Source organism: Aethalodelphis obliquidens, unplaced genomic scaffold (assembly GCF_003676395.1).
Source record: "Aethalodelphis obliquidens isolate GAN/ISIS:26980383/991018 unplaced genomic scaffold, ASM367639v1 scaffold42, whole genome shotgun sequence".
In the NCBI taxonomy this organism is placed as follows: domain Eukaryota; kingdom Metazoa; phylum Chordata; class Mammalia; order Artiodactyla; family Delphinidae; genus Aethalodelphis; species Aethalodelphis obliquidens.
This window is the reverse complement of record NW_020837986.1, coordinates 9,415,391-9,432,063: the sequence shown is the minus strand read 5'-3', so window position 1 is coordinate 9,432,063 and position 16,673 is coordinate 9,415,391. Positions and strand designations below refer to the sequence as shown.

At 43.7% G+C, this 16,673-nt stretch overlaps 1 protein-coding gene across 9 annotated transcripts in view; it reads left to right on the top strand.

Annotated features, from left to right (window-relative positions):
• Positions 1-14,907, top strand: part of DLGAP4 (DLG associated protein 4) — a 92,769-nt gene extending 77,862 nt beyond the window's left edge. For all 9 annotated transcript variants that reach the window (XM_027078385.1, XM_027078384.1, XM_027078386.1 and 6 more), the window contains 3 exons: positions 11,112-11,203; positions 12,092-12,247; positions 13,093-14,907. In XM_027078385.1, coding sequence (XP_026934186.1) covers positions 11,112-11,203; positions 12,092-12,247; positions 13,093-13,311 — 467 coding nt within the window. In that variant the 3' untranslated portion in view covers positions 13,312-14,907. The remainder of the gene's footprint in view (positions 1-11,111; positions 11,204-12,091; positions 12,248-13,092) is intronic.
• The last annotated feature ends 1,766 nt before the right edge of the window (positions 14,908-16,673 follow it).

Genomic DNA, 16,673 nt, shown 5'->3' with positions numbered 1-16,673 from the left:
TTCTCTTGTGGAGCACGGGCTTTAGGTGCCTGGGCTTCAGTAGTTGTGGCATGCAGGCTCAGTGGCTGTGGCTTGTGGGCTCTAGAGCGCAGGTTCAGTAGTCGTGGTGCGAGCTTTGTTGCTCCGCGGCATGTGGGATCTTCCCAGACCAGGGCTCGAACCTGTGTCCCCTGCATTGGCAGGCGGGTTCTTAACCACTGTGTCACCAGGGAAGACCCATTCTACTTTTTTGAGGTTTCTTTTATTCCTCTCTCTTTTCTTGCTTTCTTTTGCATTAACACACCTCTCTCTCCATTCCCTTTGCTATTTTGAGGCTGTGTTAATTGGGATTAGGTTTGCCTATAAATAACATTTAAAAAAAAAAAGAAAAGAAAAAGTGGTTTGAACAAGACTATTTATTTCTCTCACATTCAAGAATGTCTGAGATAGTAATGCTGGAGCCCCAGGCTTCTTTCTTCTTGAGGTTTGATGTCATAATTGGCTTCCATTCACAAGATCTTTTCATTTTTCCAAGTGGCTGCTGGATTCCAGAACCCCAAGTGCATTCCAGCAGCAAAGGAACCAGTTGCAAAAAAGAGCAAGCCGGCCCCGCACACCACTTCCACTTCCCCCACTTTGACCAGCTACTCACAGCTTGTTGCAAGGGTAGCCTAGGAAATGCCTGAGTTCGGGCTGCCATGTGCCCAAGTTAAAAACCACAGGTCCCCACAGATCACTTGTTTTCCGACGCCTGTGCAGTGCTTGGTAGATAGAGTGTGCACATCATAGAGATATGACATCACACTCACAGCAGAAGTCCTTATTCCAGTCCTGATGCTAGTGTAACTTGTTCTGTGATTCTAATACTTTGCATACCATACCTCATATTTTCCATTTGACAATACTTTGTCCTGGAAAATTCACAGTATGCCTGAGAAATTTCTGTGTTTTATTTCATCTGAAAAAAGCTGCTACTTGACACGAAGAAAAAAAAAGGTTCTACTTCTGAGGGAGAAGGAGAAACAAACACTGGGGACAACTAGCCATATCTGCCACAGAAGTTACAACTGTATTTCTGTTCTATGAACCCTTAAAACTTTAAGTTACTCAACATCTTTACCTTTCTCCCAAACAACGCAAGAACCTTAAAATATGATTTATCTAATTGTTTCCTTATGGTTTAAAACCTCACAAATTATTATATAATTTTCAATTATATAATTACAGATAAATCTAAAGAAATACATGTATAAATAATAATTATCATGTTTATCATTTTCTTTGCTCACCTTTCTGATCTCAGATCTTCCTCTTGGATCATTTTCTTCTTTGCTGAGTTCATCCTTTAGAACTTTCTTTAGTGAGAACCTGAGAGCTGGCATTAACTCTGTTTTTATGTATCTGAAAATCTTTATTTTGCTCTCATTCTTCTTCTTAACCTTTATTTTCATTGTGAAATATACATGCAAAGAGTCAACAGAGTAAAGGAAAATAATAAAAAGAACACTCCTGTACGCACCAACTAGTTTACAAAATGGAATATTACTAGTGTCTTTGAACCCAGTGAGACAGCACCTTCTTTCTGCCATGGCAGAACGCACTATCCTGAATTTTGTGTTAATTATACCCTTGCTTTTCTTTATACTTGTACCACATATATGTGTGACCCTAAGGAATATGCTGTTTAGTTTTGCCTGTTTTAGAAATTTATATTAATAGAAGCACAGTGTATGTATTCTTCTGAGGCTTGCCTTTTTTGATTCAGCCTTGTTTTTGAGATCCATGCATATTAATGCATGTACCTGTAGTTCATTCTTTTCATTGATATATCACGTTCCACTGTATGAATATGAATATACCATTGCTTATCCATTCCACTGATGAACACTTGAGTTGTTTCTAGTTTTTGGTTGTGAATAATTTTTTGTAACAGTATTGAGTTGTAATTTATATACCATAAAATTCACCCCTTTAAAGTATACAAAACAGCTAAAGTGGTTTTTAGCACATCCACAGAGTTGTGCAACCATCCCTGCTATCTAATTTTAGAACATTTTCATCTCCCCAGAAAGAAACCTTGTACGCATTTAGCCATCATGCTGTATCCCTCTAAAACGCTAATCTGCTTCATTCTCTATAGATTTGCCCATTCTGAACATTTCATATACGTGGAGTCATACAATACGTGGTCTTTTATGTATGGATTCTTTCACTTTGCATAATGTTTTTGAAGTTTATCCATGTTGTAGCATGTTTCAGCACTTCACTCCTTTTTACTGCTGAATAATACTCCATTGTATGGATATATTGCATTTTGCGTATCCATTCATCAGTTGTTTCCACTTCTTGGCTATTATGTATTCTTTGAAACACAGCAGTTTAATTTTAGTGAAGTTCAATTTTTTTTTCTTTTGTTGCTTGTCATTTGGTGTCAATTCTAAGAAGCCATTGCTAATCCAGTATTGTAAAGATTTACTCCTGTTTGCCTTCAAGAGTTTTATAGCTGTAGCTGTTACATTTAGGTCCGTGATCCATTTTGAGTTAATTTTTGTATATGGTGTGAGGTATTGGTCCACCTTCATTCTTTTACATTTGGATATCATTTGTCCAGCACCATTTGTTAGGGAGACTGTTCTTTCCCCATTGAATAGTCTTGGTACCCTTGTCAAAAATCAGTTGACCATAAATGTACGGGTTTATTTATGGTCAACTGATTTATTTAAGGGTTTATTTCTGGACTCAGTTCTATTCCAGTGCATTGATGTACCTGTGTACACTTATGCCAGTACCACACTGTTGTAATTACTGTAGCTTTGTAATAAGCTTTGAAATTGGAAAGTGTGAGTCCTCCAGCTTTACTTTTTAAATAAAAATAAAAGAAGTTTATTGCCAGCTCTCAGGTTCTCACTAAAGGAAGTTCTAAAGTTCATATTTCGTTCTTGCATTTCCATATGAAGTTTAGAATCAGCTTGTCAGTTTCTGCAAAAAAGGCAGCTGGGATTTTATTTTAATAGGGATTGTGTTAAATCAGTAATTCAATTTGATGAGTGTTGCCCTCTTACTTTAAAGTATTCTGATCCATGAACATGGGCTATCTTGCCATTTACTTAGGTTTTTGAAATTTTCTTTCAATAATGTTTTGTAACTTTCAGTGGACAGGTCCTACATTTCTTTTAAATTTATTCCTAAGTATTTTATTCTGTTTGATGGCATTGTAAATGAAATTGTGTTCTTAATTTCATTTTCAGATGTTCATTGTTACCATATAGAAATACAAATGACTTCTGTATGTTGATCTTGTATGCTGCAACCTCACTGTTTTTTGGGGAATTCTTCAGAATTTTTTACATACAAGAGCATTTAATCTGAGAATAGAGATTGTTTTACTTTTTTCTTTCCAGCCTGGATTCCTTTTATTTTGTTTTTTGCCTAATGGCCCTGGCTCCAACACAAAGTTGAATAGATGTGGCAAGAGCAGGGGCATCCTTGTTTTTGTCTCATTCCTGATCTCAGGGATAGATTATTCAGTCTCACACCATTAAGTTGATATAAACTGTGGGTTATTATGAACATATTTGACCATGTCTCCTCTATAAGAGTTCTCTAAGGTATATACTGGGAAACGTTTGGGTCACAGAGTATGCCTGTGTTCAGATTTATAAGAAATGCCAAATTGTTCTCCACAGTGATTACACCAATTTATTAGTCCCTCAGCACTGTGTGAAAGTACCCATTGCTCTACATCTTTGCTTACACTTAGTATGTAATAGGTTTTTTCTTTCCCCCAATCCACAGTTATAAAATAGTGGTTATAATTTGTATTTCATTGGTTACTAATGGCATTGAGCATCTTTTCACATATTAGCCATTTATGTTTCCTCCTCTGTGAAATGCCTGTTCATATGTTTTGCTCATTTTTCTATTAAGTGGTCTTTTTCTTAATTGCCTCATCGGTGATCATTACGTATCTAGATTCTGGAACCTTTGTCAGTTATATGTATTGTAAATGTCTTCTCCCAGTTTGCAACTCATCTTTTCATTTTCTTTATGGTATCTTTTGAATGAATGGATACTTTTGTAAATTTATCAATCTTTTCCTTTATGGTTTATACTTTTTTGTATGTTAAGAAATCCATCCTTCTCCCAAAGTCAGAAAGATATTTTACTATTTACTTGTAAAGTTTTCGAGTTGTCTTCCACATTTAAGTCCTTGATCCCTTAGAATTAATTTGTCTGCATGGAGTGAGATAAGGCTCTATGTTAACTTTTTCTCATTGGACAATAATTTATTAAAATGTTCATCCTTATCCTGCTTGATATGCAGTACAGCCCTGACAAATATCAGGTTTCCTATATGTGTTGATCTATTTCTGAGCTTTCTATTCTGTTCATTAGTCTATCCCTAGGCCCAAATCTGACTTTCTTCATTGTTATAACTGTCTAATGAATCTTGATAATTGGAAAGACAAGTTTCCCCAACCTATTCTTCAAGAGTGTCTGGCATAGGCTCTTTGCTTTTCCATATAAATTGTAAGACTCAGCTTTTCAAGTTCCATGTTGAGGTTTTCATTGGAATTATATTAAATGTGTAGATCAGTTTGGTGGGAAGTTGACATGTTTATGAATAATTCTTTTCTATCCAAGAACATGATTATGTCTCTCCATTTATTTAGGTCTTCTTTAGTGTCTTTCATTTAAATTTTATATTTTCCACATAAAAGTTTTACATATTTTTTGAAGATTTGTTAGATTAGTATTTTAATTTTGGAGGGATGTAAGTGGTACTTTCTGTTACTGTATTTTCTGTTTATTGTTGATGAAATGCGCTTGGCCTTTCTATTGATCTTATATCTAGAAATCTTGCTGTATTCTTACTTTATTTGTAAATAAGGAATTGCTTTTAACCTTGTACCATTGAGTATGATGTTTACTGTAGGTCTGTTGGAGATACGCTTATTCTGGTTAAGAAAATTGTTGAATTTAATGAAATTTAGTGTATCTATTTAGATAATTTTTAATCTGTAATGTGGTAAATTTTATTGATAGTTTTTTCTCCTTTCTTGCCTTCTTTTTGGATTAATCAAGTATTTATTTCCACTTTTTTCCTATTAGCTTATTATTAACAGTTACTCTCAAGATTACAACCTGCATCCCTGACTTTGTAAAGACTAAATTAGTACCTTTACCACTTCACAGATGATGCAAGGACCTTAGATCACTTTTATCCCCCTCCTAACCTGTGTACTATTGCTGTTAAGTATTTCAGTTCTATATATATGTTCTAAATGCCACAAGACATTATTTTTTGTTTTATACAATCAGTATTACCCACATATTTACTCTTTCTGGTACTCTTCTCTCCTTTATTTCTTTGCTTCTAGTTAGGATCATTTTCCTTCTGCCTGAAGAACTCCCTTTAGTATTTATTTTAATGCAGTATTTATCTCAAAATGTATTTTTTCCTCTTTTTTTTTTTTTTTTTTTTTTGCGGTATGCGGGCCTCTCACTGTTGTGGCCTCTCCCGTTGCGGAGCACAGGCTCCGGACGCACAGGCTCAACGGCCATGGCTCACGGGCCCAGCCGCTCCACGGCATGTGGGATCTTCCCGGACCGGGGCATGAACCTGTGTCCCCTGCATCGGCAGGCAGACTCTGAACCACTGCGCCACCAGGGAAGCCCTCCCTCTTTTTTTGAACAGTATTTTTTTAAAACTGTCCTCCAGGAGGCAGGCTTTTGTTTGTTATTATTTTTAAATTTTATTTACTCTTTTGGCCGCGGCATGCGGGATCTTAGTTCCCTGAACAGGGATCAAACCCGTGTGCCCCCTGCAGTGGAAGTGCGGAGTCTTTAACCACTGGACTGCCAGGGAAGTCCCTGAACAGTATTTTTGCTAAGTATAGAATTATAGGTACGTACTGATCTTCTTTCAACACTTTATAAATATGTCTTTATGTCCTGGTTTCCAGCCTTTCTATTGAAAAGTCAACTGTCTGATACCTAGGTATGGTTTTGTTTGTATTTTTCCAACTTGATGCTCACAGGGTTTCTTGAATCTGCAGCCTTAATAACTCTCATCAGTTTCAGAAAAGTCTTGGCCATCATTTCCTCAAATTTCTGCTCCATGTTATTTCTTCTCTACTTGTGGACTCCAATTACACATATTTTAGACTGCCACATCTTATGCTTCTTCATTCTCTCTTCTGTATTTTCCCTTTTTTTTTTTTTCTTTCTCTGGACCTCAGTCTGGATATTTTCTACTGGATTATTTTATAGTTCAGCTGTAACCAATCTATTAAACCTATCTATTGCAGTCTTTTTTTTTTTTTACATCTTTATTGGAGTATAATTGCTTTACAATGGTGTGTTAGTTTCTGCTTTACAACAAAATGAATCAGTTATATATATACATATGTTCCCATATCTCTTCCCTCTTGCGTCTCCCTCCCTCTCACCCTCCCTATCCCAGCCCTCCAGGCGGTCACAAAGCACCGAGCTGATCTCGCTGTGCTATGCAGCTGCTTCCCACTAGCTATCTACCTTATGTTTGGTAGTGTATATATGTCCATGCCTCTCTCTCGCTTTGTCACAGCTTACCTTTCCCCCTCCCCATATCCTCAAGTCCATTCTCTAGTAGGTCTGTGTCTTTATTCCTGTCTTACCCCTAGGTTCTTCATGACTTTTTTTTTTTTCTTAAATTCCATGTATATGTGTTAGCATATAGTATTTGTCTTTCTCTTTCTGACTTACTTCACTCTGTATGACAGACTCTAGGTCTATCCATCTCATTACAAATAGCTCAATTTCGTTTCTTTTTATGGCTGAGTAATATTCCATTGTATATATGTGCCACATCTTCTTTATCCATTCATCCGATGATAGACACTTAGGTTGTTTCCATCTCCGGGCTATTGTAAATAGAGCTGCAATCAACATTTTGGTACATGACTCTTTTTGAATTATGGTTTTCTCAGGGTATATGCCCAGTAGTGGGATTGCTGGATCATATGGTAGTTCTATTTGTAGTTTTTTAAGGAACCTCCATACTGTTCTCCATAGTGGCTGTACCAATTCACATTCCCACCAGCAGTGCAAGAGTGTTCCCTTTTCTTCACACCCTCTCCAGCATTTATTGTTTCTAGATTTTTTGATGATGGCCATTCTGACGGGTGTGAGATGATATCTCATTGTAGTTTTGATTTGCATTTCTCTGATGATTAATGATGTTGAGCATTCTTTCATGTGTTTGTTGGCAGTCTGTATATCTTCTTTGGAGAAATGTCTATTTAGATCTCCTGCCCATTTTTGGATTGGGTTGTTTTTTTGTTATTGAGCTGCATGAGCTGCTTATAAATTTTGGAGGTTAATCCTTTGTCAGTTGCTTCATTTGCACACATTTTCTCCCATTCTGAGGGTTATCTTTTTGTCTTGTTTGTGGTTTCCTTTGCTGTGCAAAAGCTTTGAAGTTTCATTAGGTCCCATTTGTTTATTTTTGTTTTTATTTCCATTTCTCTAGGAGGTGGGTCAAAAAGGATCTTGCTGTGATTCATGTCATAGAGTGTTCTGCCTATGTTTTCCTCTAAGAGTTTGATAGTTTCTGGCCTTACATTTAGGTCTTTAAGCCATTTTGAGCTTATTTTTGTGTATGGTGTTAGGGAGTGATCTAATCTCATACTTTTACATGTACCTGTCCAGTTTTCCCAGCACCACTTATTGAAGAGTCTATTGCAGCCTTAATTTCAGTTACTCTGTTTTTTAGTTCTAGAATTTCCATTTGATTCTTTTTGATAGATTTCTGGTTCTTTGCTGAAATTCCTCATCATGTCATATACTTTCTGGGACATATTCACAGTCATTTTAAAGCCCTGGTCCTATACCTCTACATCCCTATAGTTCTTTTACTTTTTGCTGATTTTTCTCTTTTGGTGTGCAGTCATTTGGTCCTACCTCGTGGCATGCTTGGTAATTTTCATTCAATGCCAGAAACTGTATATGAAAACTACAGAGATAACTTGAAGCTCAGGATGATTTTTTTTTTCTTCTTTTTTTTTGAAGACGATTTTCTATACTTTGAGAACAAATTTACTTTTGCTTCTTGCAGACAATTAGAGTAGGGCCAGACCAACTTAATCTAATATGGGATTGAGCTGGTTCAGAGCTGGGTTTTGTGACAGCCTGGGGTATTTCCAAGCCCGTCCTCCTTGGCAGACACTGAGCTCCAATTTTTGTTTCTCCCCCATCTTAAGACTGCTGGAAGCTTTGCTCAGCCTGATGCACTTTCCCCCAAGTCCTGTCTCCTCTGGTAGCTCCGAATTCCAGTTTTGGTCTCCCTGTCCCCATGGAACTGCCACAAGTTCTGCTTAGCTTCTCAGGCTCTGAACCACCGCTTTCTGCTTGGCTTCTTAGCCCCTCAGCCTTGCGCTGCTTATAAACTGGGAGATGCCTTGGGGTAGAAAGCAGTTCAGAATATCAGACTTGGCTGAATATAGTTTCCGTTCTCACTGACATCTTAGCCTCTCAAATTCTGGTTGCTTTGATAATTTTTTAATACCTTGAAAGAGATTTTTTTGTTGTTTTTGGTATTTTATTTAGGTTTTATTTTTTTTAATTTTTCTTCATGGGAGGGTTCAGTTTGTCTGATAGTAACTGGTTTTTCATAGAATCAGAAGTTATTAGAATTTTCTAATGTTGAATCAGTCTTGTATTACCAGAATAAACCCAGCTGAGTTATATTATTTTAGTACACTGTTGTACTTTTGTTAATATCTAATTTAATAATTTTGCCTTTCTTCAAAGGCAGAATTACTTGGCTGGTAATTTTCCTTTCTCATCCTTGTCCTGTTTTAGTACCAAGGTTATCTAGCTTCATAAAATGAGTTTGGGATGGTTCCTTTATTCATATTCTGAATCATCTCTCTGAATAAATTTCTTTTCTTCCATTCTGTCCTTTTAGAACTCTGATAGATGTATTTTAAGTCTCCCTCTCTCCTCCATGTCTCTCAGTCACTTTTTTAAAAATAGTCTCATCTTTTTAATACATCTAGTTGCTTCCTTTATTTCTTAAAAAATAAGGTACCTAAGTGCAGTCTTATGGTTAGGAATTCTCAGGAGAGACTTTTCCTCTTATTCCCATCCTACTTTTTCTTTTTTAAATTATTTTATTTTTGGCTGCATTGAGGTCTTTGTTGCTGTGTGCGGGCTTTGCTCTAATTGCAGCGAGCAGAGGCTAGTCTTCATTGCCGTGCGCAGGCTTCTCATTGCTGTGGCTTCTCTTGTTGCAGAGCACAGCCTCTAGGTGCGCAGGTTCCAGTAGTTGTGGCACACGGGCTTCAGTAGTTGTGGCTCACGGGCTCTAGAGCACAGGCTCAGTAGTTGTGGCGCACAGGCCTAGTTGCTCCGCGGCATGTGGGGTCCTCCCAGACCAGGGATCGAACCCACGTCCCCTGCATTGGCAGGTGGATTCTTAACCACTGCACCACCAGGAAAGCCCTCCTATCCTACTTTAGACCAAGCCAGGCACATATACCCACTACCTTCTGCGGGTGGGGGAGTCATTTTATCCCCAGCAGCTTAGCTATTCATTTAAGACACCTTGTCTTGTTAATCTAGCAGTGTAAGTGTTTTGTGCCAGGAGCTTTTTCACTCCTGTCCTCCTTGTCCTTATTGGTTTTCATCAGGGTTTATTCTTTGTGCTGTGTCCATCATGGCCCTTGTTTCTGTGATGCCTGATTTTTCTCTTGCACTAGTTCCAGAGCTCATGTTTTATCCCCTTCCATTGTCTTGCATCTCTTTTCAGAGTACCTCATCTCTGCTTTGAACTACTGTTTAAATATTTGTGGCTAAATGTCACACTTTTCATCTGCTCTCTGGCAACAACTTTCTGGTGAATGTGCATCTGCCATTTACTGCTCCTATAACATGTTTAGCTCCTGTGTTGGTTCCTTTTTAATAACTAATTTCTGAATGAGGTGGAATTCCTCCTTCATGAGCTGCTGTAAGTAGACCACTGTGGGAGAGGAGCCAGGACTGTGTCCCAGGCTGGCAGGAATTCCTCAGGCATGGTGATGGGTGCAGGGTGTGTTCTTCAGCCTAGTGTTCTCCCCAGGCAGCTAGAGGGCGGTTACCATGCAGTGTCGTCCTCGTCCCCCTGCCCTCCACCTTTGGTGCTGAACCAGGTCCAGGAACGCTCCTGCTTCAGTCCACACCCCCTTTTTATTTCAAATAAGAGATTATTGGCTTCTCCTCTCAAGTTATGCTACATTTGAGAACTCAGAACTGCCACCTTTATCTGAGCCTTTCAATCCCAAGAATCCTCCTTGTGTGGCTATCGCTGCATGTGGCAGCCTTCCTCATATACTACGTTCGAGAGTTCTGTCAGGAGACAGTTTGTATTTTTATTTCTTGTTTATACTGTTTTGCTTTTCAGTGATTTCTAAGGGGGCTAGGAGGTAGTACCGTTTTCCTGCCACCACTTTAAAACTGGAAATCACACTAAAAGATTTCAGCCTTGTTTTCCTGGGCTGAACACTTCATGGTGAACGCTTCTGTTGGATTCTCTTTGCTTTAAGACTTTTATGTTCATAATGAAAGTGCCCTATTCTTGGCATGTCCTATGTTCTCTCAGGCTCCTGAAATTTGCTGTCATTTTCTGTTTAGTTACTCTCAGGAAGAATTTGAATGTATAAAACAAGGATTATCTATTCCTGGAAGGTTTTGTAAAACCACACCTGTAAAACTACATAGGCCTGGTTCCTTTTTCTGGAGAAGATTTTTAACTCCTGCTTCAGTTGTTTAAAACAGTTATTGGCCTAATCAGATTTTCTATTTCTTCTTGAGTCTATGATAGTAATTTATGTTCTCCTGAAAATTTTTTCCATTTAAACTTAGTTTTTAAATTTATTGCCATAAAATGTCCTTAGCAACTAGGGGACGGGGCTCACTTTATGTGTCTGGTGTGCATTTTTCACAGTGAGAGTGGGTTAATGTGTAAATAAAATGAAGACTGACTGCCATCACCAAATGATGATTGGTGTCCTAATGCGGGGAGGGGAGGTGGAAGCCATGACCCTGATCCTGTGTTCCACCCCAGCAGACCCTGTGCTCTGCTCAGTCTTTTTCTACCTTCTCTTTCTCAGTCTTAGGGAAAGTCCTCAGTGCTGTGGGCAGTGCCCAGCTACTGATGTCACAGAAATTCCAGCAGTTCCGGGGCCTCTGTGAGCAAAACTTGGTGAGTGTGATTCTTCCTCCTCCACAGTGGGTCTTCCAGCCAGATCCCCCAGCTGGATTAGCCTCTAAGCCTCTGTGACCTCCTCTCTAACATGGAGAAGGTGCTGCTTCCTCATGGCATTGGAAAGATGACAGTGGTGTGTGTCAGTGCCTAGCACAGGAAAAGGGCCAGGAATGGTCCTTTCAGAGCTCTACTACCTTCTGAAATAGAAAAGTGAACTCTATGTAAAAACAGCCACATGAAAGTTAAAAATCAGTTGGCACTGATTTATTTATATACAACATACTCTATATCTAAGAAGACAGTCAAGGTAAGAACTAAAGAAATCACCACCATGACACTTGGTGGGTTTCCCTCTCCTTCACCCTTGCCGCTAGGCAGCAGCTTTTCCTGTGGAGCCTCTTTCCATCTGGCAGGGGTGGTGTAACCCCCAGGGGTGGAGGACAGTGGCGAGTGTTTGTCTCTAGGACTGGTAGGGGTTTGGGCGTTCACTGGGGAAGTCCTGATAAGGAATGTGCTGTCAGAGAACAGAATGATGGGCTAGAAAGCACACGGATTCTGGAACCACACCCACCTGGAAGTGATCCTGCCTCCTCCCTGTAGCCCTTCAGTGGTGGCGAAGGCCTCAGTCCCCATGTGTGTGCAGGACCCACTCTCATGATAGGACTGTCTCTCTCTCCCAAAGCTCTCCACCATCAGGGCCAGCAGTAATCAGGAACTGGGTTCATTCGCTCATACAGATACTGACCCGACCCTGGGAACAGGAGAGTAAGACCAGGCCTCAAGAGAAGCCAACCAGGGCTGGCAGAGCTAGGAGACAGTACTTGGGATGGGGTGCAGGACAAGCCTCTGCCCTGCTTGCCCCACTGATCCCCGTCTGTCCCACAGAACCCTGATGCCAACCCACGTCCAACAGCCCAGGACCTGGCAGGGTTCTGGGACCTGCTGCAGCTGTCCATCGAGGACATCAGCATGAAGTTTGATGAACTCTACCACCTCAAGGCCAACAGCTGGCAGCTGGTGGAGACCCCCGAGAAGAGGAAGGTGAGCATGGAGCAGTGCGGAGGGGAAGTCCAGGGACAAATTCCTGGTCGGCAATAACGCTGGCCACATCGGTCAGTGCTGCTTGGCTCCCTTCTCTGTGTGTCGTCTTTGAGCTGGGGGCTCACGTCCATCAGTGTGCGGGGTCCATGCTCGGCGCTCGTCCAGCATGCCACTCGCTCTGTGTAGTTGAGGCTGCCCCCCCTGAAGCATGCCTTCCTGCCCTGCATGTTCAGAAAGTGGGAGACACATGCCCACAGCCCAGAGCACTAGCGTAGACACAGCCGTTGGAACCCTGGAGGTAGAAAAATGGTCCTTCTCCTAGGACCACGCTGCCAGGAGTACAGGGGTCTGGACCCGATTCTGCCTCCTGGGCCAGCCTCTTCCCTGAGGCTCAGGCTTCCATCTGTAAAACAGTGGCACCCAATGACCCCTTTGGTTATTGGTTACTGGACTGTGGCCCTTGTGAGTTCTGATCCCCTAGAATAGCATGTGAAATGTGACCTGGGAGTCGGAGGCCCTGAATTTAAATCCCATCTCTGGCTATATGATTCCTGCGTGAATTTCAGGCTCTCAGTGGTTCAGAGCAGGGTGGGAAGAGGTGATCTGTCTGTCCCTTCCTACTATAACATTCTAGGATTGTAAGCTTGCTTCTTGCTCCTATGCCTTGTGCTGTTCCCACCATCATCGCTTCTTGTGGCTTCCTGATTCCAAATGTGTGTTGCTTGTGCCCGATGCGGGGAAGCTGGGGTGGAGGCTCCAGCTGCCAGCATACGGTGGGTGGTAGCACCACACAAAAGGTGGCACCTTTATTTTATTTTCCTTCTCTCCTCACTGTCTCACTAAAGGAAGAGAAGAAACTACCCCCTCCGGTCCCAAAGAAGCCAGCCAAATCCAAGCCGGCAGTGAGCCGCGACAAGGCCTCTGACGCTGGGGACAAGCAGCGTCAGGAGGCCCGCAAGAGGCTCCTGGCGGCCAAGCGGGCAGCTTCCGTGCGGCAGAACTCAGCCACGGAGAGCGCGGACAGCATCGAGATTTATGTCCCTGAGGCCCAGACCCGGCTCTGAGACCAGGAAGCAGGAAGCAAGCAATTTTAAGTCATTAAAAAAAGAAACCTACAAACTAAATGCGAAAGGAACAAAATTTTCTCAACCTTTAGTGTGGTTATTCTGTCTAGAGACCCTGAGCCAACTTTCAAATTGACGCATATAAGGGCTCACAATTTGGCTTTCTTGGGTCCCTCCCAGCTTTAGGTTATGAAGACTTCACACAAAAAAATCAACAGAAACACAAAACTATAAAACTTTTTTTTCCTCTTGCTGGCCGTGGTGGACTAGATAGATGGACTTCGGCAACGCCCCGGCCCAGCCTCCAGACTACAGTCTTTTTACTTGCTCTATCTAATGAGAACTTAAACTAGCTTGTTTACAAGATGACGACAGCCCAAGGGCAGCCTTGGGCACCTGCCATGTCCTTCCTCCTTTTCCTGGCTACCCCAGCTCTGACCTTGGAGTTTTCATTCTTATGTTTTTCTCTTTTCCCTTAAGAGCTCACACAGGGGTCACCATCCTGACTATCGGCTTTCTGGTTCTCAGCCCTTTTTGTGGGTGAGCCCAGAGGACAGAGAGATGGACACGCGTCCCCTGCCCCACCGAGTGCTCACACACACGCACGCACGCGCGCGCGCACACACACACGCAAATACAGGTTCCTCTCAGCAGAAGCAGCCCTCCCACTGTGATCTGCCAGCCCTAGGCAGCGTCAGGTGGGTGGCTCGCCTCTCTGAGACCATGAGGAGGGCTGAAGTCTTTGGGGGGGTGGGGGTGGGAATGAGATAAAAACCACAGCTTACCACACTCCAGACTCCCGCCTTTTTCTTCTCTCCAGCCCCTTCTTCCTTCAGCAAAATGTATGACCTGGAGTGACTTGCAGGGGCCACTCAAGAGAGGGGCCCCGTTTTCCAGGGGTCACGTGTCCCTGGCCGAGCCTGTGTACAGTGCCCGAGGGGCGGGCGGCTGTGTCTGTATGTATGTGTACATATGCACATAGACCTTAGAGTGTACATTTAACAAACGCCCCTCTGCTCACCCATGCCCACCAGCGCCACCGCTGGCTCTCGGGGGCACCTGGCAGGAGGCGGGTGTGTGAATAGCATATATTTTTACATGTACTATATCTAGGTGTGTGTACAAGTGTGTGTAAAAATATATACCTTGTGTGTAAGCAGCTCCCCCTTTTTTTGTCTCTCACCTGCCCCCCACTCCCCGGCCATGGGCCCATCTGCCTGGCCTCTGAGTTTTCTATTTTTTTACCCTGGTCATCCTTCTCTCTCCCCTGCCCCCAGCCCCACTCCCAGGGTGTCATGAGCCCTGAGCTGCGATGGCCCAGGCCTGCAGGGTGAGGTGGGGGGCAGGGAGGGCGAGGGCGAGGCCAGGCCTGCAGCAAGCTCTGAGCACGACGGCTGCGGCACTGGAGACGCCCTCGTGTCCAGCACCTGCCACAGGGGCCTGCTCTAGGGCCCATTCCAGCTTGGCCGCCGTCTGCGACCTTGGGCAAGTCACTTGACCTCTGTGTGCCTCAACTTCCTCCTCTGTAAAATGGGGACAGTCCCCGCCCCTCCCTACCTCACAGGCATGTTGTGAGAATAAATGAGGTAACGTGCACCACGGGCTCATGGTGTTATTGCAGCGGGGCGGGCCAGACTGGGATGAGGCGGGTGGAGTAGACGCCCCAGGAGACAGCCAGACCCCTTCCAAGTGGCAGCTCCTTGGAGACAGGCTGACGAGTGCAAACTGTAATGCCAGCGCTCTCAGGCACCAGCTCTGTGACCCCCAGCAAGAAAACTAAGCTCTCGGTTCCCTTCCCGAAAGATGAGTGTGTAACATCTGCCTGACCAGCTTCCTCCAGAGAAATAAATGCTTCATCGTCGCTATGTGGGAGCTGAGATGGGCTGCTCTCGCTGACAACTCGCGCCCCCTCCGCAGACCCCGACTCTGCGTGCGCTTCACCCAGGACGGGGCACTCGGTACCCCAGCAGCTGCCTGCACCCTGACAGTTACACGCACTGGATGCACTTCCTGAGCACCTACCCTGCTCATAGAGCTCACGCCCCGGTGGGGGAGACACGGAACGTGCCATAGGTGAGTTCCAGTCTACAGCAGATGGTAGAAAAGGAGGTGCAGCACAGTGAGGCTGTGGGAACCCATGACAGCTCCGCCAAACCCAGGTCAAGGCTGGAAGACAGTGGGTATTAACCGGCTTTGGGAGATGGGGATGGGGTGCAGGGGATAGCAGGCGGAACAGCAGGTGCCCATGTCTGGTGGTAAGAACATGTGTTTCAGAAAGTTCTCGGGCCTGGCCGAGCTGCAGGCACCTGGTCTCCTCCCTTGGCACAACGCAGCGGAGGTGCTGGTGACCTCAAGCCCAGGGGAACTACCTTCCCAGGAACTTTGTTCGGGCTGCCCTGCCTTCCCCAGAGGGGCCGCTCGTGAGCTCCCCTGAAGCCTGTGGGCCAGACCCCCTGCGCTAGGAGTGCTGTGCCCTCATGTCTAGATCCCGGTAGTGGTGGCTGAGCGCCCAGTGGCCATGGATGGCTCAGATTAACTCCTGGGGCTGGACCTACCCCCTGCCCTGAGACATGCTGAGGGTGACTCAAAGGTAAGTGGACGGGTTTCAGGTTGCCTGGGCACTGAGCCAGATACTCAGAGGTGTGAGTGAACACAGGAGGCAGTCGCGCTGGACTTGACCAGCGAGCAGCCCAGCTCTACTCCTGACGGGCCTCGGGGAACTGGGTGGACCCTTTTACCCCTTCAGAGCCTGAGTGTTTCTGCGGCAGCAGGGGAGGGGCCTTGAGGGTTAGATCAGGGTCTCAGGGAGGGTCCTGCACTCCCTGTATCATAATACCTGGGCCCCCTCTCCCAGCCCTGCTGGTGCAGCAGAGGAGAGGCCCACCCTCCCGAAGTTGAAAGAATAGTTTAATGTCCTTCACCCAGAATCACCAACTGTCAAGATTTTGCCATATTTGCATTGTTCCTGTCAGGGACATACACAAACATCCCCCTCACCTTGAGCCATTTAAAAATAAGCTGCACATACCATGCTGCTTCACCCCCAAATACACCAGGCGACACCTAAGAATAAGGACATTCCTACGTGAGCACAATACCACTATTACTCTAATTTAACACACGAGTGACCCTCGAGCACCTCCCTTACCCAGGAGGGCGCTTAGTGCCCAGACATCAATACCAGCTAAAGCAGGGCCACACTCCGAGTGCCGGAGGAATGTCCTCCATGGCTTTTACTTTGTATCCATCCAGGATCCAGTGAAGGATCAATCATTCGCTGCTTTCAGTTATCAAGTCTCTTTAGTCTCCCTGAATCAGAAACAGTTTCCCCACTTTTTTTTTTTTTATGACATTGACATTTT